This window comes from Hemiscyllium ocellatum, chromosome 6, assembly GCF_020745735.1.
Source record: "Hemiscyllium ocellatum isolate sHemOce1 chromosome 6, sHemOce1.pat.X.cur, whole genome shotgun sequence".
NCBI lineage: Eukaryota > Metazoa > Chordata > Chondrichthyes > Orectolobiformes > Hemiscylliidae > Hemiscyllium > Hemiscyllium ocellatum.
Window position 1 is genome coordinate 103,147,620 of NC_083406.1, and position 22,556 is coordinate 103,170,175.

The 22,556-nt window shown below is 43.2% G+C and overlaps 1 protein-coding gene across 5 annotated transcripts in view; it reads left to right on the forward strand.

Annotated features, from left to right (window-relative positions):
* Window positions 1-22,556, forward strand: part of LOC132816523 (CRACD-like protein) — a 153,606-nt gene that overhangs the window by 25,300 nt on the left and 105,750 nt on the right. Inside the window, exons 1-3 of one of the 5 annotated variants that reach the window (XM_060826220.1) lie at window positions 13,587-13,846; window positions 16,543-16,688; window positions 16,781-16,930. The exons of 1 other annotated variant lie outside the window; for it this stretch is intronic. In XM_060826220.1, the coding sequence (XP_060682203.1) occupies window positions 16,890-16,930 (41 nt within the window). In that variant the 5' untranslated portion in view covers window positions 13,587-13,846; window positions 16,543-16,688; window positions 16,781-16,889. Of the gene's footprint in view, window positions 1-13,586; window positions 13,847-16,542; window positions 16,689-16,780; window positions 16,931-22,556 lie in introns of those variants that run through there. 3 more of the 5 variants (XM_060826224.1, XM_060826222.1, XM_060826221.1) reach the window with 3 other exon arrangements.

A 22,556-nucleotide genomic window follows, 5' to 3' on the forward strand; every position in this document is an offset into this window, starting at 1 on the left:
GCCCACACCTCCACACTCACTTCCCTCCAAGGCCCCAAGGGATCCTTCCATATCCGCCACAAGTTCACCTGTACCTCCACACACATCATCTATTGCATCCGCTGCACCCGATGTGGCCTCCTCTATATTGGTGAGACAGGCCGCTTACTTGCGGAACGCTTCAGAGAACACCTCTGGGCCGCCCGAACCAACCAACCCAATCACCCCGTGGCTCAACACTTTAACTCCCCCTCCCACTCCACCGAGGACATGCAGGTCCTTGGACTCCTCCACCGGCAGAACACAACTACACGACGGCTGGAGGAGGAGCGCCTCATCTTCCGCCTGGGAACCCTCCAACCACAAGGTATGAATTCAGATTTCTCCAGCTTCCTCATTTCCCCTCCCCCCACCTTGTCTCAGTCGGTTCCCTCAACTCAGCACCGCCCTCCTAACCTGCAATCCTCTTCCTGACCTCTCCGCCCCCACCCCACTCCGGCCTATCACCCTCACCTTGACCTCCTTCCACCTATCCCACCTCCATCGCCCCTCCCCCTAGTCCCTCCTCCCTACCTTTTATCTTAGCCGGCTTGGCTCTCTCTCTCTTATTCCTGATGAAGGGCTTATGCTCGAAACGTCGAATTCTCTATTCCTGAGATGCTGCCTAACCTGCTGTGCTTTGACCAGCAACACATTTGCAGCTGTGATCTCCAGCATCTGCAGACCTCATTTTTTACCCTCAGATCCCTTTTCAATCTTTCCCCTCTCACCCTAAACCTATGCCTTCTAGTTTTGGACTCCCCTACCTTGGGAAAAAGACTTGGTTGGTTACTCACCCTATCCGTCCTATAAAATCTCATGATTTTACAAACTTCTATAAGGTCATCCCTCAGCCTCTGATGCTTAAGGGAAAATAGCCCCAACCAATTCAACCTCTCCCTATAGCTCAAACCCTCCAATCCTGGCAACATTCTTGAAAGTCTTTTCTGAACCCTTTCAAGTTTCGCAACATCCTTCTTATAGCGGGGAGACCAGAATTGAACTCAGTATTCCAAAAATGGCCCAAGCAATATACTGCACAGCCGCAACATGATCTCCCATATATCTCCCATCTCCCATATCTCCACTGACCAATAAAGTCAAGTGTACCAAATGCCTTCTTCACTGTCCTGTCTACTAGTGACTCTACTTTCAAGGAACTATGAACCTGCACCCCAAGGTCTCCTTTGTTCAATAACTCTCCCCGGGATCTTACCATAAAGTATATAAGTCGTGTCCTGATTTGCACCCCCCCATCCCCCACCCCACCAAAATGCAGCATCTCACATTTATCAAAATTAAACTCATCTGCCACTCCTCAACCTATTTGCCCATCTGATCAAGGTCCCATTGTACTCTGTGATAATTTTTGCACACTCTACCACTGCACCAAACTTACCAGCCATACCTCCAATGTTCACATCCAAATCATTTATGTAAATGTCAAAAAGCAGTGGGCCCAGCACTGATCCTTGTGACACGTCACTGGTCACAGGCCTCCAATCCAAAAAACAACCCTCCCCCACTACCCCCTGTCTTCTACCTTTGAGCCAAGTTTGTATACAAATGGATAACTCTATCTATATTCCATGTGATATAGTTTTGCTAACCAATGTACCATGCAGAACCTTGTTAGATCCCTTGCTGATTTGATTTGATTTATTATTGTCATGTGTACCTAGGTACAGTGAAAAGTTTTGTTTCGCAGACAGGACAGGCAGGTGATACCCTACAAAGTACAGAGTGAGGAATACAATGTTACGCTGCAGAGAAGGTGCACAGAGAGCTGGTCAACATTAAATTTCAAGTCCATATAGACAATGTCCACTGGTCTGCCTTTATCAATCGTCTTTGTCATTTCTTCAAAAGCCTCAATCAAGTTAGTGTGAGACATGATTTCCCACACATAAAGTCATGTTGTTTATCACTAATCAGTCCTTGCCTTTCCACCCTGTTTGTTTAACTTATTATGCGGGAGTATTTAATGCATGACCCATTGGTTAAATGTGACCCATGAACTTACTTTCACTCAGTTGCCAGAGTTCTACTGTACCAAAGGGTTGAATGGTGACCTTATAGACGTTTCTAAAATCAAGAGGGGCACAGACAGGGTGAATAGCTGAAGTCTTTTTGCAAGGATAGGGGAGTCCAAAACTAGATGACATAGGTTTAGGGTGAGAGGGGAAAGATTGAAAAGGGACCCAAGAGGCAATTTTTTCATCGAGAGGATGGTGTATATATGGAATGAGCTGCCAGAGAAAGTGGTGGAGGTTGGTAAAATTGCAACATTTAAAAGGCATCTAGATGGGTGTATAAATAGGAAAGGTTTGGAGGGATATGGGTCAGGTGCTGGCAATTGAGGCTCGCAAATCCATCAAGGGTACCTGATCAGTGTGGATGAGTTGGACTAAAGGATTTGTTTCTGTGCTGTCTAAATCTATGACTCTATGACTATGGGACCCACTGCAGGTCATATCACAGGAGGGACTGTTCAGACTCTGAGCAGTAATTGGAAAACTTAAAAAAGGGTCCTGAAGTTGTGCCTTTAGCTATTACCACATTGAGGTTTTTATCATTCTTAGTTATGTGTTACATTCAATACAACAAAGGCAGAAATTTGCTTTGAGGGCGAAACAAGGTAAGCTGTCCTCACCTCTTAGTCATCCATATTAATTGATAACAAAATGAGAGACTACATCCCATGCCCACAAGTCTATGCTTTCCAGTTGCATTGTGGTCTGTATCAGATCCCTGCCAGAACCAATGTTCACTGACTCCATTTTATTACAGATGGAATACTTGATGCTTCCTGGAGTCTCTCATGTGAAGTTTATTTTGTTAAGCAGGTCCTAGAATCTAACGCTGTGACTAATCATCCACTTGAATGGATCTCACCCAGTTGATTGTATGATGAATTTGAATCTAAAATAATTCTTTGCTCAGTAATCACACTTGGGTAGCTGCTTTCTTATTTAAGTGGCCATTAACTCTCACACTTCATTGCAAGTCTTCCCTTCCTAAGTAACCCAAAGTATCTTCCTTCACTATCGTTTCAAGACTTTTTTGAAAGTTCTGTCACCAGATTTCTGTAACTGCAACTAAATTTTCTGTGACCTTTCGCATGTATGGTCATTAGTTCTGGTGCGAGGCCAGAAAAAGAGAATCATTCAAAATTTCTACAAGGTAAATGGAAAAGCAATAAAACTTGGAATGATGGAACTGTTCCAAATTCACACCATATACCTGAAACTGAAACTCCAGTACCACCATTTCTCAGTTTCACTTGTCTGCCCCACTGTGCATTTCCTCTGGTTATGCTGACGCCAATAGTATTTTCCTTCTTCCTCAATACTGGGTCATTTACATCCAATCTTAGCGCTGTGGAAATAGCTCCACAGAGGCCAGTATTTCGTCATAAAGTCACCTTTTATTTACATGTGCAGAGTCCTTGATTCTGACACAGCCTCATCAGGGTCAGTACTCAGCATGTTAGATACTCTTACACTCCTGTTTATATTGGTGAGCCAGGCCTTTCTGATTGGACCAGATTAACATTCTATAATGTCCACCTGGCTGATTTCATTACAATCACTACATTCCTTCCCCATGAGTTTCATAACGTAGGTAGCTCCCCATTTCTTAGAGAGCTTCCTGGGGTGTTCTTGAATGGCTTGCTGGCCCAGATCCTGAAAAAAATTAACTTTTTAGCCAAGGCTTGGCTTTGTTTTGAGGTTTTGCTGTAAGTTGGCCGAGAGTCTCACTTTTCAGGATATATCCTATGCAATTGCCTTCACTCAAGTGGTACTTCCCAAGCTCAGTCAGACTGGCCAGGTTGTCTACTTGCATCGACAAACCCTGCAACTCATGTGTTCCATTTGTCGTATTTTCCAATGGCAAAGCCAGTTGTAGTGTCTATTTGAAGTCCAGTTGGACTTCAGCTGTAAGGTGCTGTCACATGGTTCAGCTGGCATGGTGGCTCAGTGGTTAGCACTGCTGTCTCATAGTGCCAGGGACCTGGGTTTGATTCCCACCTTATGTGACTGCCTGTGTGGAGTTTGCACATTCTCCCAGTGTCTGCGTGGGTTTACTCTGGGTGCTCCATTTTCCTCCTACAATCCAAACATGTGCAGGTCAGGTGAATTGGCCATGCCAAATTGCCCACACTTTTAGGTGCATTAGTCAGGGGTAAATATAGGGGAATGGGTCTGGTGGGTTATGCTTCAGAAGGCCAGTGTGGACTTGTTGGGCCGAAGGGCCTGTTTCCAATTTAATCATTAATTCCACTTATCAAACGGTCTCTCAGTATCTTGTCAAGTGATAAACCAAAGTCACATGTCTCTGCCAGTAGTCTTAACTTCATCAAAAATCCTGTCACAAATTCCTCTGGTTCTTGAATTGCTGAGTAAAAACAACAGCATCTCAGAATTCAAGGAGGCTTGCGGTTGTAATATTCCTTAATGAAAGCTGTCAACTCTTGAAAGATTTTAGTATCTGGTGCCTCAGGGAAAGTCAGGTTCCTAATAACAGCAAAAGCTGCGTGTCCACAAGCTGACAGGAGAATTACTCGCTGCTTTTCAACTGCCCCAATGTCGTTTGTCTGGGAAAATATAATACATGTTTTCAACACACTGGGCCAAGCCTTCGATGGCAGGATCAAATGAGTCAATCTTCCCAATGGCACAGTGCCAGAAATGATTTCTTTAACTCAAAGACGTCTTTTGCGAGCGAGTTTTGTCAGGACATGCTTTACTCTCATCGTCATTGAAATAACTCCACAGAGGCTTGTATCCTGTCACCCACCTTTATTTATACATAGAAAGCCCTTGACACTGGCCATCTACTTCAGCCAGCTCTGAGGGTCAGAATCTCTAACTCCTCTATTTATCTGTCAGCCAGGACTCTCTGATTGGGCTGTTAATCTGGTCCAGAGAGGGAACTTATGTGCTATGAGGCCCACCCAGCTGACCTCGCTACAATCACTACAGTTGTGTTTCTTCATTTTGAGGCATCACTCTTCTACCTTTGCAGCTGTTCCCTAAAGTGCCACTTTACAGAGTTAATGTTGTAAAGACGTAGAGTTGTAGAGGTCTACAGCACTGGGGATGGCTTTTCAGTCCATCCCGTCAGCACAAATCACAAACGATCACCTGTTCTAATCCTCTATGACTATTTTGGCTCATAGCCTTGTATACCTTGGCATTCTAAGTAACATCTAACTACTTTGTAAGTATAATGAAGGTATCTGCCTGTACTACTCTTATAAGTAGTGAGTTTCCTCACATCATCGCTAAACCGTTTTTCCCGTACCTTAAATCTGCGCCCCCGTGGTTATTGATCCCTCAATCAAGGGGAAATGTTCCTTCCTTTCTACTCTATCTATACCCCTCATAATGTTATACATTTCAATTATGACCCCCTCAGTCTACTCTGCTCTAAGGAAAATAATTCCAACCTATCCACTCTCCTTTCATAGCTAAATCTCTCCAGCTCAGGCAACATCCTGATGAATCTCCTCTGTATCTTCTCCAATGCAGTCACACCCCTCCTATAATGTGGATTCCAGACTGCCCATAGTATTCTAGCTGTGGCATAACCAATGTTTTATACAGTTACAGCATAACCTCCCTGCTCTTAAACTCTCTGCCTTGTCTAATAAAAGCAAGTATCCCATACTTCTTAACTATTTTATCCACCTGTCCATCATACGTTAAAGGACTGGTGGACATGACCAGAGTTTCTATCTGATTCTCAGCTCTTCCCAGGGTCCTTTTTAGAGGTATTTTAGATGTTGGAGGTGATTTCCTTGAATTCCAGGAGCAGCAATTGCTGTTTTATATGCTGCTGCATGGTTTTGGAACTTTGTAGAAAAAATGTCAAAACAACAGCACTTTTAATAGGGAGAAGGACAGAAAATAGGCATCACATGGTCAGTGCAGGAGGGAGAAAGAGAGAGAAACCCACACTGCTAACTGAAACAACAGTGAATCTGCACAGTTACTGCCTTTGCTGTTTGAATTCATCTATCGTTAGACATTGGAGTGCGTCTAGGAAAACTTAACAAACAGTAAAATTTACAGCTGATCTTGGAGGAACCTGTTTGGGAGAGGTCACAGCACAAAAACAGATAAATGAAAAGTTTTAAGTATAGCCTTGCTGTAAGTCAACAATAGTGAGTAGAGTGGGTTCTTTCATGATTATATGTTTTATTGAGATCTGTCTCTTGACTAAATTTTTAAAATATAAATATTTTTATTTGTCTATTCACATTTTTGGATCATTGGAATCTCTTCTGGGGTAGAAGTGACCTGTACAAGAAGGATGGATTGTACCTGAATTGACTAATATACTGAAGTGGACTAATATACTGGCAGGGAGATTTGGTAGAGCTGCTTGGGAGGATTTAATCTAGTAAGGTTGGTGGGGGGGGGGGGGGGGGGGGGAGGCGACACAGGGCGATAATGAGGAAAGAGATCAATTTGAGACTGGTGTAAGTATTAAGTTAGCCTGGAGCAGTGTTTGTAAAGCAATAAGATGATGCTATCTGCGTCTGTAGATTGGACAGAGAAAAGCTGGCCTTTAGCACAGTGATATGCTTTTCTTATTAGATATGGGAGTTTCATGAGAGTCAACGTGTTACTGAGAAATATATCTATAATAAATGTCATTGTTTGCGAATCCTATCAGATCGAACGGATTGGTCGGAGCCACAGTTAGAGGCAAAGAGGAATTTCCAAGATCTTGGGGGTGTGATGGATGACAGTTACAGGAAGGAGAAAAACTGCAGATACAGTCAGTTCGATGTACTAACTCCAGGAAAGGTAGGAGGGGTAGGCAAGTAGTGCAGGAGTCTTCTGTGACTATCCCCATTTCAAACAAGTATGCTGTTTTGGAAAATGTAGGGGGTGATGGATTCTTAGGGGAATGTAGCATGAACAGCCAAGTTTCTGGTATCAAGATAGGCTCTAATGTAATGAAGGGTAAGTTGGGTTCCAAGCGATCGATTGTGTTAAGGGGCTCTCTAGTCAGAGGCACAGAAAGATGTTTCTGTGGCCAGCAGCGAAAAATCAGAAGGGTGTGTTGCCTCCCTGTTAGGCCTCTTGCATTGAAATAAATGCAGTTTAACTTATCAGTCCTACCTTGTTCTCTGCTTTGTACCTGCCTGCCCTGACTGTTTGACTCACTTCTTCTCTCAACCGTACCAGGATCAAAGATATCTCCGAGAGGGTGCAGGATGTTCTCAAGGGAGAGAGGGGTCAGCAGGAGGTCATTGTACACCTTGGAACCAATGACATAGGAAGGTAAAAGGATGATATTCTGAAGGGAGAATATAGAGAGTTAGGCAGGAATTTAAAAAGGAGGTCCTTGAGGGTAGTAATATCTGGATTACTGCCAGTGCTACAAGCTAGTGAGGGTAGAGCAGATGAATGCCTGGTTGAGGAGCTGGTGTATGGGAGAAGGATTCAGATTTTTGGATCATTGGAATCTCTTCTGGGGCAGAAGTGACCTGTACAAGAAGGACGGATTGCACTTGAATTGGAAGAAGACTAATATACTGGCGGAGATTTGCTGGAGCTGCTTGGGAGGATTTAAACTAGTAAGTTGGGCAGGGTGGGGTGGGGGGAACCAGGGAGATAGTGAGGAAAGAGATCAATCTGAGACTGGTACGGTTGAGAGAAGAAGTGAGTCAAACAGTCAGGGCAGGCAGGTACAAAGCAAAGAACAAGGTAGGACTGATAAGTTAAACTGCATTTATTTCAATGCAAGAGGCCTAACAGGGAAGGCAGATGAACTCAGGGCATGGTTAGGAACATGAGACTGGGATATCATAGCAATTACAGAAGCATGGCTCAGAGGTGGACAGAACTGGCAGCTTAATGTTCCAGGATACAAATGCTACAGGAAGGACAGAAAGGGAGGCAAGAGAGGGGGAGTGGCGTTTTTGATAAGGGATGGCATTACAGGTGTGCTGAGGGAGGATATTCCCGGAAATACATCCAGGAAATATATCCAGTTTGAGTGGAACTGAGAAATAAGAAAGGGATAATCACCTTTTTTGGATTGTATTATAGACCCCCTAATAGTCAGTGGGAAATTGAGAAACATATTTGTCAGGAGATTTCAGTTTTCTGTAAGAATAATAGGGTGGTTATGGTTGGGGATATTAACTTTCCAGACATCGACTGGGACTGCCACAGTGTTAAGGGTTTAGATGGAGAGGAATTTGTTAAGTGTGTACAAGAAAACCTTCTGATTCAGTATGTGGATGAATCTACTAGAGAAGGTGCAAAACTTGACCTACTCTTGGGAAATAAGGCAGGGCAGGTGACTGAGGTGTCAGTGGGAGAGCACTTTGGGGCCAGCGACCATAATTCTATTCGTTTTAAAATAGTGATGGAAAAGGATAGACCGGATCTAAAAGTTGAAGTTCTAAATTGGAGGAAGGCTCATTTTGACGATATTAGGCAAGAACTTTCAAAAGCTGATTGGGGGGGCAGATGTTCGCAGGTAAAGGGACGGCTGGAAAATGGGAAACCTTCAGAAATGAGGTAATGAGAGTCCAGAGACAGAATATTCCTGTCAGGGTGAAAGGAAAGGCTGGTAGGTGTAGGGAATGCTGGATGACTAAAAAAATTGAAAAACTTCAGAGCACCTGATTTTCGTTTGAATGTTCGAGATCTTCTATGTATGATTAAAGATGACTTCTCTAACTCTAATTCTCAATATCTCAGATTCTGTGGTCACTTTACTGGCTGTGGAATTGTTGGAAGCCTCACTTAAAGGGCTTTTGCCCAAAACATCGATTTTACTGCTCCTCAGATGCTGCTTGGCCTGCTGTGCTTTTCTAGCACCACTCTAATTCAGACTCTGATCTCCAGCATCAGCAGCCCTCACTTTCGCCTCGCTTGCTTTGGTTGTTGAATCAAATAGAACAGGGTTTTTTTTTGCTTCTTAACAGTGATCTGGCTAACTACTCTGGGAGGAACTTGGTCACATAATTGTGGTTCTGTTTGTCATTGTTGCATCTTTTTCACCATTTCCAAGCAATAAGAAAACAATGTTTTTTTTATCTTCAAGAAATCACTAATCCTCCTCAAAAGAGACACCTGTATTTTCAGGAAACTTTTCCCTGAATCCAAAAGTACAAGAAGATCCAATGTTTCAGATTCTAGTGAATGTAATAGTAATGATTAGGAACCATATGGAAAGTCTCAATAGTCTTAGAGTTTTTGAGTCCTCGATAATCTCTTTCTCATTGCAGCAAAGTATTGCACACATCCACCCTCTTTCTCTGATTCTTGTCCTTTGAAATTGTGATGGAGGGTAGTCTGATGATTCCTACTGTCAACTCCAGTGTAGCATCTGAAAAGATCTACGTGTCATTACAATATTCAATTTAAAATTAGTTTCTCCGCCACGAACTTTAATCCCTGCACACTAAAATTTATCCTGCAGATCTGTAAGGTCATGGAATTTGAATGTTTGCTGTAAACCAAGAATAATTTATGCTGCCCTTCTCTATCCCTGCTGAGACTCCTGCAGATCGCTGTGATCTGTGTTTGATTTTTCAGTGCTGCTGCTGCAGTCTTTTCCTGGTCTCTTGCTTTGCACTCGGGACTCTCTCTAAAGCTGGCCAAGTTGGAGACCCGCCAGTAGAGTTCCTTTGTGGCTTGCTTGACATTTTGGTAATAACATATTCTGAATCTGCATTTTCAGAATGTCATTGATGTAGGGGTCTGAATGTTAAAAGTATTCTTCAACGCTGCATAAAGTGAGTGGAGAAGACTTTATGGCCTTGATGGATCATTATTTGGAAGGACAGTCTACATTCTCAGTGGTGGAGGGTGTTACACATCACATCTCGTGTTATCTGTGACTGGTATTGCTCTTCCTTATCCAAGTGCATGTCTCCTTGCAATGTAAAGTTTGTAAAATACATCATGTTATCTCGACTGTATTGCAGGTAACCCCCCACTTCAACTGGTTAGTTTAGACAATTAAACCTCTGCAAGAAACCTGCTGTGTACTTGAAGGGCTCCTGGTTCAATTGTATCAGTATTGCTTTGGTGATTTGGTGGGGTTACATGCAGGGATGTCATCAGCCGGGTCTGTCTGTTGTACACTAACCTGTCAAATTCCTCACTTTGAACAGTGCGAAGGTTGTACAATGTTTAAGACAGCTTTGACAGTTATTGTGTTAGTTTGTACATGGACAGAGTGTTAGCTTTTAGAGTCAATATAGTACAGGAGGACATCATTGATCCCATTGATTCCATGTTTTTTCCATTAGTGACCTAATGGTCTCAAGTAGGCACATAATCATGTGCTGCATAACAGCAGCTTCTCTGGCAAGGGAATGGGCTCTGTCTTGTTGACTACTGAGGTCAATGGGGAATGTGATGGACTGTTAGACACTGTTAGTAGGGTGTTTGGTCATCTGCGGAAGAGATGTGAGCTGACCCAGGGCAATGCAGCTGATCTTCTCTGTGCCAAACCAGAAAGACTCAATAGTGCAACAATACAGAGCCCCACTGACATTGCCAATCACATGAATGGTATTGCTCTCGTTCAGAGGCAGCACACCTCCATGTTCTTCAGGGAACCACCATGTACCACAAATGGATAAAACAAAATAACATACTATTTCATTAGAGATTGTAAACGTTTGTCGCAACCTTCCTGGAGACACATGGCTTCCTCTTAACCTGCTTCTCGATTGGCCGACTAAAGTGACACTTGATCTAGTGACCCTGTGCGCCTGGTATGGCCTCCTTGATGCAACCTACCTCTCCACTTGACACTTGAGAGCCCCTGGGGCTGGAAAACTGAAAGAAGATGAAGCTGCAAACTGTCCTGGTCGAATGAGACATCAAAACATCCTCTGCATGCATTCGATTTGAGAGTCACTTTTTATCTTGCATCTGTTGGATATTAGCCATTCACTGGGAAGTTTACTAGGTTGCTTGCTGGAATGACTGAGTCTTATGAGGGTAAATTGGAGAAGCTGGGTTTGTTTTTACTGGAGGTTAGAAGTATGAGGGGTGATTTGATTTAAGTATATCAAATCCCGAATGGCCTTGACCAGGTGAATGTGAAAAGGGTGCTTCTTTTGTATTGGAATGTTTCTGAGCAGAGGTAGGCCGATTCGTGTAAGGCAAAGGGATCATGGGTTATTGGCGGTAGATGGGAATGTGGAATTCTGAACACAAGCAGATACGCCATGGTTGGATGGTGGAACAGGTCTGAAGGAGCTGAATAGCTAATGTCTGCCCCTAATTTGCATGCATGCATGTACCATACTATACAACGTTCTTGGTACCAATGCTATCATGCTTTACAAATGGCTCTGAGACTGGCAAGTCCATCTACCATTCTGATTAAAATGTACTTGGGTGGGAATGGTGTCACTGAACTTTGACCTTTTGCCTGAAATGATCACCTGACACACACAAAAAAAGATTAAAATGCTGAAAGGCGAGAAGGTTTCTTGGAATCTCCTTCTGTCTTTCCCTTCTTCAAAACCTCACCCCAATTCCAGTGAAAGCAATGAACACGTAACAGCCTTTGTATCTGTACTGACTCGGGACCAGGGGACTTTGATCACAGCTGCTAAGAACGGCTGTTAAATAACAATCCATTGAATCAAAAGTGTGCATTAGCTGTATTACACCCCTGTCTTTCACTTTTGTAATGCCTTTTTTTGGATGAGTACAACTCGCATCTGATTACAGATCTCCTTTGTAAGAGACAAATTACAAGTACAAAAGAAACACACAAGTCTCGGCTTGAGTTTCAAGTAATTACAATGAAAGAATTCTCACAAATCTTTGATGATCTCATACATATCTCTTACCTGTTATCGTCAACCTTTGATTTTTACAGTCAGTCAATTATTTGGAGGGAGTGAAGGATTGTAAATATTGCTATTCTTTTCAATTGCCTTGAGCAGTGTTGAATGTTTTTCATATTCTCAAAATGAAATGATAAACCAATAATATGGGAATGGTGGTGGCGTGGTGATGTCACTGGTTGAGTAATACATTGAGAACATGGTTTCAAATCTCATCCTGTCAGCTGGTACAGTTTGAATTCACTGACTAAAATCTGGAGTTGAAAGCGAGTCATATGTTTGGGCATGAAACTATCAATAATTCACAAACCCATCAGGTTTGTGAATATCCTTTAGGGAAAGGAAATTTGCCGTGAATTGGCCGACATGTGACTCCAGACCTCTGAGACGGCCGAGGAAGGCACTCAGCCCAAGGGATAGGCAACCAATGCTGGACTTGCCTGTGATGCCCACATACCATTACTGATGAATGCAAGTGATCCATCGCATAGTGTAGAGGAGAATGGGGAGAACTGGGCCCAGCAGCATTTAAAATGGTTGATTATGAGATTCACTCTGAACAAATTAGTTGCTGTGTTTCCTATCTTAAAGATGTCTATACTTCAGAAAGTATTCCCTAAGCTGCAAAGCATGCTGAAGTTATAGAAGGTGCTATATGAATACAATTGTTTCTTTTAAGGAATGTATATGGTCAATCATGGAATCCTGACAGTGTGGAAGCAAGTCATTTGGCCCATCGAGCCCACACTGACCCTTCAAAGAACATCCCACCTTGACCCCCTCCCTCTATAACCATGGCTAACCCACTTAGCCTATACATCCCTAGACACAATGGGTAATTTAGCATGGCCAATCCACCTAACCTGCTCATCTTTGGACTGTGGGAGGAAACCGGAACACCGGAGGAAACCAACGCAGACATGTGAAGAACGTGCAAACTCCACACAGTCAAGTGAGGGTAGAATTGAACCCAGGTTCCCTGCTGTGAGGCACTGAGCTACCCAAGAAGGTCAAGCCGGTGCTTGTGCACTTGGGGCTGGTGAGACCACATTACTGCATCATTGTCGCTGACAGTGACAGCACCCAGTCACTGTGCCACCTCATGGTGACATTGAGATTAATCACAACCTTCCCATTTACTCCCACCTAAACTCCGTTGCACAAGCTGATTGTGGTTACAAACTGTCAACAACATAAGATGTACCCTGAACCTGACCCTATCCTTGCTATTCTCACCTCTAACAGAGTTACTACTTCAAGAAATTGGAATGAATTGTACAGGAATAAAGATGAAAATTGTTAAGTGTAAATTTCTGAGCATTGGTGGGACAACTTTGCAAATTGTGAAATATTTTTTCTTGCAGAGCAGAAAAATGCTGGGATGGCAGGGCTTGTTTTAAATCTCTGTTCTTGGTGTCAAGTTCAGCCTGTTCAAGAAAACAAACAGTGCTGCCCGCAGGACAAGGATGGGTGGGGGTGCGAGGGTGGTGTGAAGGGGGAGGGGAGGCAGTTTGGTAACAATATTATTTCAAAATGAACAGAAAACTGTCAAAGTCTCACTGTGTCATTAAAACTTAAACCCAAACAAGTGGAGGCAGCCGAAAACAAGTGTTGCTGATTGAGGAGATGTGATTTATTAAACAAATGATTGGTATGCATTGGAACTCTTCAACATCAAATTCATTTGGGTTAAAATGAAGCCGGAAAATGGGAGTGTCATTTGAGGGAGCGGCAAAGCTGATACTGCAAAACTCATTTTTGAGCTAGTGCAAAGGCATAGGATCCTTTAACGGGAGCAGTAACCTAAGCTGGCTGATAATTACGAAAGGCATGCAGGAGTCCATGCGTTCACAAGCTTTTGCAAAAACACATCACTGTGACCGTGCCAGCTTACTGTGTGTAGCTTGCAAGAGCCTGAGGCAGAGGGGTTGCAGTGCATAACATGGCTAGATTCTACCAATGTCTGCGAAGCGACTCAAGGTAAGTGGAATCTGACTACCATGCTTCAACCTCAGCGTGTTAGCAGCGTTTCAACCGCAGGAACTTTCCTAACAGTTTGTACAAAATGGGGAGAGAGAAAGAGCAAAGAGTGAATTCTGCACTATCATCAGAACAATCGTGCAGCAGCCGCAGAACTGCACAATAAACTCCACTGACTGATACCATGACATTAAAATTCAGAAATACATTTCTTCCAAAAAAGTCCTTTTGATTTGTTATAAAACATTGCTGAGTGAGACCTTCCCCCAAGAGGAAGAAATTGAGAATGGCTATGTATGCTACATTTAAACTCAATTTACGAAACCAAAATCAGTGCTATCTGTGTAAAGAGGAGCTGACAAAAGCTATAAAGAATGGCTTATTAATGCCATTGCCAGAAGCTAACTGAGTTTGAATTATTCTTACTGAACAGGGCATAGCAACTTTTGCTCTGCAATCAGAACATTCTTTCCTTTGTTTGCAAAGGTGAAGTCAATCCTGAGCAAATGTGACTTTTTTAGCTGCTGTTTCAGATTACTTAGAGTCTTAGAGTCATAGAGATGTACAGCATGGAAACAGACCCTTCGGACCAACCCGCCCATGCTGACCAGATATCCCAACCCAATCTCATCCCACCTGCCAGCACCCGGCCCATATCCTTCCAAACCCTTCCAATTCATATACACATCCAAAAGCATCGTAAATGTTGCAATTGTAACCAGCCTCCACCACATTCTCTGGCAGCTCATTCCATACACGTACCACCCTCTGCATGAAAAAGATGCCCCTTAGGTCTCTTTTATATCTTTCTCCTCTCACCCTAAACCTATGCCTCTAGTTCTGGACTCCCCGACACCAGGGAAAAAGACTTTTGTCTATTTATCCTATCCATGCCCCTCATTATTTTGTAAACCTCTATAAGGTCAACCCTCAGCCTCCAACGCTCCAGGGAAAATAGCCCCAGCCTGTTCAGTCTCTCCCTATAGTTCAGATCCTCCAACCCTGGCAACATCCTTGTAAATCTTTTCTGAACCCTTTCACATTTCACATCATCTTTCCGATAGGAAGGAAACCAGAATTGCCCACAATATTCCAACAGTGGCCTAACCAATGTCCTGTACAGCCGCAGCATGACCTTCCAACTCCTGTACTCAATACTCTGACCAATAAAGGAAAGCATACCAAATGCCTTCTTCAGTATCCTATCTATCTGCGACTCCACTTTCAAGGAGCTATGAACCTGCACTCCAAGGTCTCTTTGTTCAATAACACTCCCTAGGACCTTACCATTAAGTGTATAGGTCCTGCTAAGATTTGCTTTCCCAAAATGCAGCACTTCGCATTTATCTGAATTAAACTCCATCTGCCACTTCTCAGCCCATTGGCCCATCTGGTCCAGATCCTGTTGTAATCTGAGGTAATCCTCTTCGCTGTCCACTACACCTCCAATTTTGGTGTCATCTGCAAACTTACTAACTGTACCTCTTATGTTCGCATCCAAATCATTTATGTAAATGACACAAAGTAAAGGACCCAGCACTGAACTCTGTGGCACTCCACTGGTCACAGGCCTCCAGTCTGAAAAACAGCCCTCCACCACCACCCTCTGTCTTCTACCTAATCAGTCTCTCATGGAGAACCTTGTCGAAAGCCTTACTGAAGTCCATATAGATCACATCTACTCCTCTGCCCTCATACTTCTCTGTTCTGTTTTGATGGATGGGCAAATTTAACTGTGTGCACCCAGAACAATAAACCCAGACTCTATGAAACTGTTGGCAGCTTACTGGTTAAGGTGGATTAGAGAGGGAATATGTCACTGGAGCCTTGTGAAAATAGAAAGATCCATTGCTTGCAAGTTGCTTTTCAGTTTGGTGAGACATGGAATGACATGAGCAGAACCAGTCAGTGGGTGAATGGGTCTACACCTCACCTGAGTCATTGAAAATATTTTGGTTAAGTAACCACAGTTACAATGGATTGTGTGGTGCTGGCCCTTTGGAGAGGGGGCAGAATTTTGGATGGAACAATGCCAGCATGGAAAGCTGACCACTTCATTTTGGATGAGGATATTGTGAAGCATTGCTGGCATGGTGGGAGGAGGGCATGCTTTCTTGAAGTGGGAGGGATTTAAGATTAAATCCCTCCCACTGGGAAAAGGAGGGGAAAGGCAGGGAGGGCAATGCAACCAAGCTTTTGCATGGAGAAGTTGTTAGCCACCAGAGAGGACTTACAAATTGCAACTCTAATATCAGAGCTGCCAACCCACCTCCAGTGATGTGTGCCATGTCTGAGAGCCCATAGGAAGTGGTGGTCATCTAGTATCGGGGATACTGAAGATGGATGTCTGCACTTTGGCATTGATCCAGTGATCTTCTGGAGATAAGTATTTATGAGATCTCCCAGGTGTGCAGCTCATCACTGCTTCAAGATAGTCACCTTCTCAAGGGCCAGGCTGATCAGGGCACTCAGGCTGAGTGACTGGTCGGGTTTGGGGACGTTGTGGTTATGTACCCAAGCTGCAGGGAGTGATTTCAGTGCCTACTTCATGGTTATTAAGGCCCCCATAAACCAGGCAGCAGCCTCGATCAACAAGAATGGATGGCACTCTGTCAATTACAAGTAACCACTACAATCCAGTGTGTGCACCATTCCTAGGAAGCATTCACAACACTTCCCTTCTAAAATGTTCCTAGATGCCTGGCCATTTTCAGGCCCCCACAAACCTTACTGGATGGATACTGAGTGGCAGGACGACCCATTGAAGATGTGGTTTACTAAGGCTTGTGAGGGATCTCCATGCTGATGCACAGGAGACGTACAACACTTGCCAGGAGAAAAAGTGAGTGACCATTGAGTTTCGAAAGACATGATTTAACTGCCTGTAATGCAGTGCAAGACACTCCTGTATTATTGCGGTGTATTGTCCTCCAGACAACAAGCTACTCCAGAGAGAGGACATGATGAGGAGCTGGAGAAGAATGATGGTGTGTGAGTGCAAGATCCTGAACATTCCCTAGGATCACAGGCCAGGTGCCCTGCTATGAATGTTTGGAATTCCCTAATTGAGGCATTTGATTCCTGGTGAGTGTCCATGCAATACATTAAAACTTCAGGTCTCTGCAGCCCTCCTGCTGCCTCCTGTGTTAACCTTGTCAGTTGATCCCAATTCGAGTAAACGCTGGCAGTTTGTTCCATATACACACCACATTCTCTGTGAAAAAGTTGCCTCTCAGGTCCCTTCTAAATTTTTCCCCTCTCACCTTTAGCCTATGCCCTTTAGTTTTGGACTCTCCTACTCTGGAGAAAGGACCTTGGCCAATCACCTCATGATTTTATAAACTCTATAAGATCAGCCCTTAGCCTCCGACACTCCAAGGAAAAAGTCCCAGCCTAACTAGCCTGTCTTTATAACTTAGACCTTCCAGTCTAGGTAACATCCTTGTAAATCTTTTTTGTGCCTTTCCCAATTTAATAATATTCTCCTTATAGCAGGACACCAGAATTGTATGCACTACCTCAAATGTGGCCTTACCAATGGCCCATACAACCTCAATATGACATCTCAACTCCTGCACTCAATGCACTGATCGAGGAAGGCAAGCATGCCAAATGCCACCTTCACCACCCTGTCTACCTGTGATACCACATTCAAGCAACTGTGTACCCACACCCCTCAGTCTCTCTGTTGAAAACTCTCCACAGGGCCCTATCATAACCTGTGTAAGTCCTGCCCTGGTTTGCCTTACCTAAGTGCAACACTTGGAATTTACCTGAATTAAATTCCATCTGCAATATTCACTTTCAAGACTTAATGAAACCAAAAGAAATAAATCCCTACCCCGTTAAACACAAAGTGCCAATAAGTGCTCTTCCACATGTTCCCTTCTGATGCTTACTGTGTGCTTTCAGTTGCGGTGAAGGCAGGCTATTGACTGTGCATGGCATAACTTTGGGCATTGTCCCGTGTTTGATGCCAGGAGGGCCCTGGTGTGCTGAGGAGTTCCTGCATGTAAGTGCAGGAGTCACTTGTGCTGTTAGAGCTGAGACGCGGTGATGATGAAGCCAATAGATGAACGACTGAATACATGAAGAGGAACCTCTGCTACCTCAAGCTGTTATCTCTCTTCCTCTTCAGGGTTTGATCTCCCTGCTCACAAGTGGATTGCAATGACATTGCGGTGATCCGAATTACCTTTAGATTTCTCTGAGGTAAAACACCTTCCTTCCAGGATCTGATTCCGTGACCAAATTGCCTGGGAGATAACTGACCGAAACAGGGTCAACAAGAAGTTAATGGTAGAGGGCAGATTGTGTGCATATGTCTGGTCCAAGCATTTTTTTGTATTTAGAGCGAACAGGCAAACAAGGAACTTGCCTTTCCGATGGAATTCATTTGAAATTCAGGTTGCTGGGTAAAATAATTAATATTTTGAGTCGGGTATGGCAGTTTTTCAGAATTCTTGTTTCTCTTTTGACAGATGTAGCGAGACCTGCTAAGTTTCTCCAACATTTTCTGTTAAGTTTCCAATTTCCAGCAATTGCAGTATTTTGTTTTTTTAAAAATGATATAAAATCCTTGTTAATTGTATGACTCCGCTAACATGGCCACACTAAAAGAGTGGGGGTGGAGGGGGGGGGGGGGGGTGTGGGGGAGAGAGAGAGAGAGTTTTAAATGCAAAACTCCAGAGTTAAGATTATTAGATCCAAAACAGTACTCTGATGTGGTTCTGCTTAAAACATCAGCGATGCTGATGTTGGACTATGTTCTACAACTGGGGGATATTTGGAAGCAATTTAAAGCTTAAATGTAGATAGAAAGCACAGGAAATCTTAATTCCTACGCAAATCCTTAAAGCAATACTCAGATCAAATGGTTAATCTTCCAGTTTTTGATAATTATCTGACTTGACTTTTATGGTATAGGTCAAATGGGTACAGAAGGCAATTTGAGTTAACAACTTTGGCTTAGAGAATAAGTGACTGTGTTCATTGTACTTTAAACTAGATTGTTACCTTTCTATATACAAAAGGAGTGTAGTTACTTGTATACCTATTAGTTTTGCGTTGTAAATAATAAAAAAAGTTTCTGGTCTCTACCAAGATTCTAACTTCATTCACTAATTGGCAGCCATACCTTCGGAACTGGATTAACATTCCTTCAGTTTTGACTAATCCTCACACTTTGCCACATGTCGGTTGAGCCTGTTAGGCTGCACTGATTCTGGTGGGCCTCATAAGGTCATTCATTGTCTTGTGGCACCGCATCCATGTTCTAGGGATGACTACATAGATGCATTCGAATTTCATCCAAGCTTCTTTGGTTTGGCAAACAGATCTTCATTTCAGATGCTCGGCGAAGGGGGTTTCCTGCTTTGACTGAGTTATCTGCAGGAGAACTGGCCAGGAAGCATCGCTGCACCGTGGGACCACCTAGGATCTTCCCTGTGTCATTGCTGCATTGATTTCCTCTTTACTGCTGCCCTCGCTCAAGTGTATTTACTGCTGTCCTAATTCCTTTTGTAGGGGAGCCTTGTAAAGGTGACGACAGAATTCCCAGCTGTCTGATTTCACACTGTCTCCTGCCCCACTCTGGACACTATCTCAGGCTGCGGCAATTAATCGATCAGAGTGTAATCATATTCCCCAGCCCCCCCACCCAGCTCCACACATACATATATACACAGACGCACAGACACACATTCCCTCACCTCCCACCATTCCACACAAATGGGGATGGTGCCCATTTCTGATTTCAGTGAATAGGAACATGGACACCATTGCTGAATCCAACCTTCTAAGTAAATGCTTAGAAACAGTGACAAAAATAACTCTGTAGGTGCATTGGACTTCTTAAAATGATGTAATAAAAATAGTTAATTATCTATAAGGGTGTCCTGGGAATAGTTTTGTTTGGTTTACTTTTCAGAACATTTTCTGTTTATTGTTTTCCATCCTTTTGTAAAATAACTGTTAGTAAGTATCAGCTGGTGTTGTATTTGAAGCCTGAATATTCAAAGCCTGCAAGGTCTGATTAGATTTATTTCGGACTCGGTGCCTCTGCCAGTGGATAAAACCTGATGCTAATCCTTTACACATTATGCATGCTGTGTGAGAATTTCCCTTCACTGCTAATTATCACCAACTGTATCAGCAGTCAATTGCTGTGGGCCCCAGTTATCAGTTGTAGGTTTGCTGTGAATACAGAGACCAAGAGGAGACCCAAGGTTCAATCTGTAATATCTGCTGCATTAATGAATCTCAAGGTAGGGACACTCTTAACTTGACACATCTTCTCACTGTGAGGAAGATGACATAGAAACAAAAGTTGCTAAATGCAAAAAAAAAGGTTCTCCAATCCTTGCAGTCACATAATACCAATGATTGATCCTGTGGATCAATACAGAATTATTATGGTTCAAAAAGGGGCTTGCATTGGCTCTGTTATTAAGCCTGGCACCATCACCCAGTCGAGAGTGTGGTACTAGAAAAGCACAGCAGGTCCGGCAGCATCCGAAGAGCAAGAAAATTGACGTATCAGGCAAAAGTCCTTCGTCAGGAATGATGCAGAGCCAACCACCTGCCTTTTCCTCCTTTCACTGCACACTATCGCTATTCAAAAATACATGCCTTGCCTCAGTTGAACTTGTCCTCATCATTTCAAAGCAGTGCATAACTACTTGCTGAGGGAGGTGGAGCAAGAACCAAAATGAGGACTTATGAAATCCGCACGATGCAACACGGACAGTTGGAAAACTCTTCTCATACTCGAAGGAAAGTGAAACAATCAGTTGATCCAATTTTGGTTTTTGAAGTCCCTTGCTTATCTTCTGTGCTGCTTGCTCAACGAAACTAAACATGACTGAAAATAAAATCTTTGAGCTTGGCTGGATAATCTGAAAAGTACTATAGCTGTATCGAGTCCGAATTAACCCACTGCCTGTGATACCTTTTTAGCTGTCATCAGTGTTGAATTTGGTGGATGCTACACTGCATCACTAGGAGGTGATGGAAATTGTGAGCGAATCCCAGGCAGTTTGCAGAAATACCTGGAAGATCCATGCACCACTCCCAGAGATACTGGGTTGGCAATTTCCCAATTGAATCTTGGGTCACCTTCTGGGGTCTCTGTGGTTTACTAATACACTGGATGACTTGATCAGGGTAAATGAAGAGTAGCATTTTGTGAATGCAATCAGTGTGGTTAGGATATGGCCTTCATAAAAGCCTCAGACTACTGGAATTGACAAGCAAATGGATGTAGTTAGCATCTGTTAACACACAAAATGTATGAGATGACACTGTTCAAGTGCTTTACTGCAGGGTTCACATTGGACACACTAGCTTGTCTACTCTCTCAATTGATACAGTGTTTCTGCGAGCATTTGTGTATTTCCTTGCTTCCACTTTACTCCTGGTGATTGATACAGGATGCAGCATAGGATATGAAGATCAAGAGAGTTTTTGGCTCCTTGTATTAGCTGACACCCCAAGTAACTTAAACCGAATGCACATTCCTATGGCAATGTACTGGAACGGGGCTAGATTATAGCACCAATGAAAGGCAAAGCATAATATGCTGTTCATTGTTACCTAGGTTTTAGGGAATGTGAAAGAATGGGGTAGGTGAAGCAAGCATTAGCTGTTAATGTTTTGGAAAAGCCCATGCTGTAATAGAGAGAAGAAAGAAACATTTTTGTTGATGCTCATTGTTTCCAGTGATTTGCTTCAAGCTCTTGGTTGTTTGCCAAGAGAACGCAGCATCAACTTGTTATATAACGGACAGGCAGTAGCTAAACTTTACAAAGCAGCAATACCATATACCCTGAAGGATAATATGGAACCGAATTGCATGGAAGCACTTAACAAGATTGTAAAAATCAATGAGCTCGGTAATTGAGTTTGCTCAATGCTGATTTTGTGCACAGACCATATAGACAGTATGGCATCACCTTGCAATCTGAATAATCCATGGAGTGTACCAGTGGAATTTAATCTTAGCAAATTCTGTCAACCTGTGAGGGCTAATGGTTACAACATTCAATTCCCTTGGCACCGTGAGGCCATGACTGGTATAACTACACCAGGTGCCATATTGAGTAGGTCATTAGCAAAGGGCTTTGGGAGTGTACACTGGAACTTTGCCAAATAGACTGGACATTAGTTAACAGGTAATGTTAGTTTGCAATTTTTGACTTCAGTGCTCTGGGTAAAGCCAAATCTCAACTTTGTGCAGCAGCCAAACCTCTTCCTCTCCAAACTGCATACTTGCACATGCATAAACATGCTGGCTAGTGCTATTTCAGAGGATCATCGACAACTTTTCAGATTCATTGCTGATTGATTTCCACTGTGTGTAACTCAAAAGAATTTTCAGGTTTGTACTGCTATCTAAAGTTTAAGAAGGTGGACTGCACCTGGTGTGGCCTACATTGGAGATCTTCATTCTCACTTCAAGCATTCTGCTCACACTATTTGCTGCCAATGATGATTGTTATAGCTCTTACCACCATCACCACCACCACCACTCTCCTGCTCCTCAGATGCTGCCTGACCTGCTGTGCTTTTCCAGCACCATTCTAATCTTGACTCTAATCTCTAGCATCTGCACTACCCATTTCTGCTCAGTGGACCAAATGGCCTACTTTTTGATAGGGTGGACAGTGAGAGCCTTATTCCTTGGATAGTGATGGCTAATATGAGGGGAACA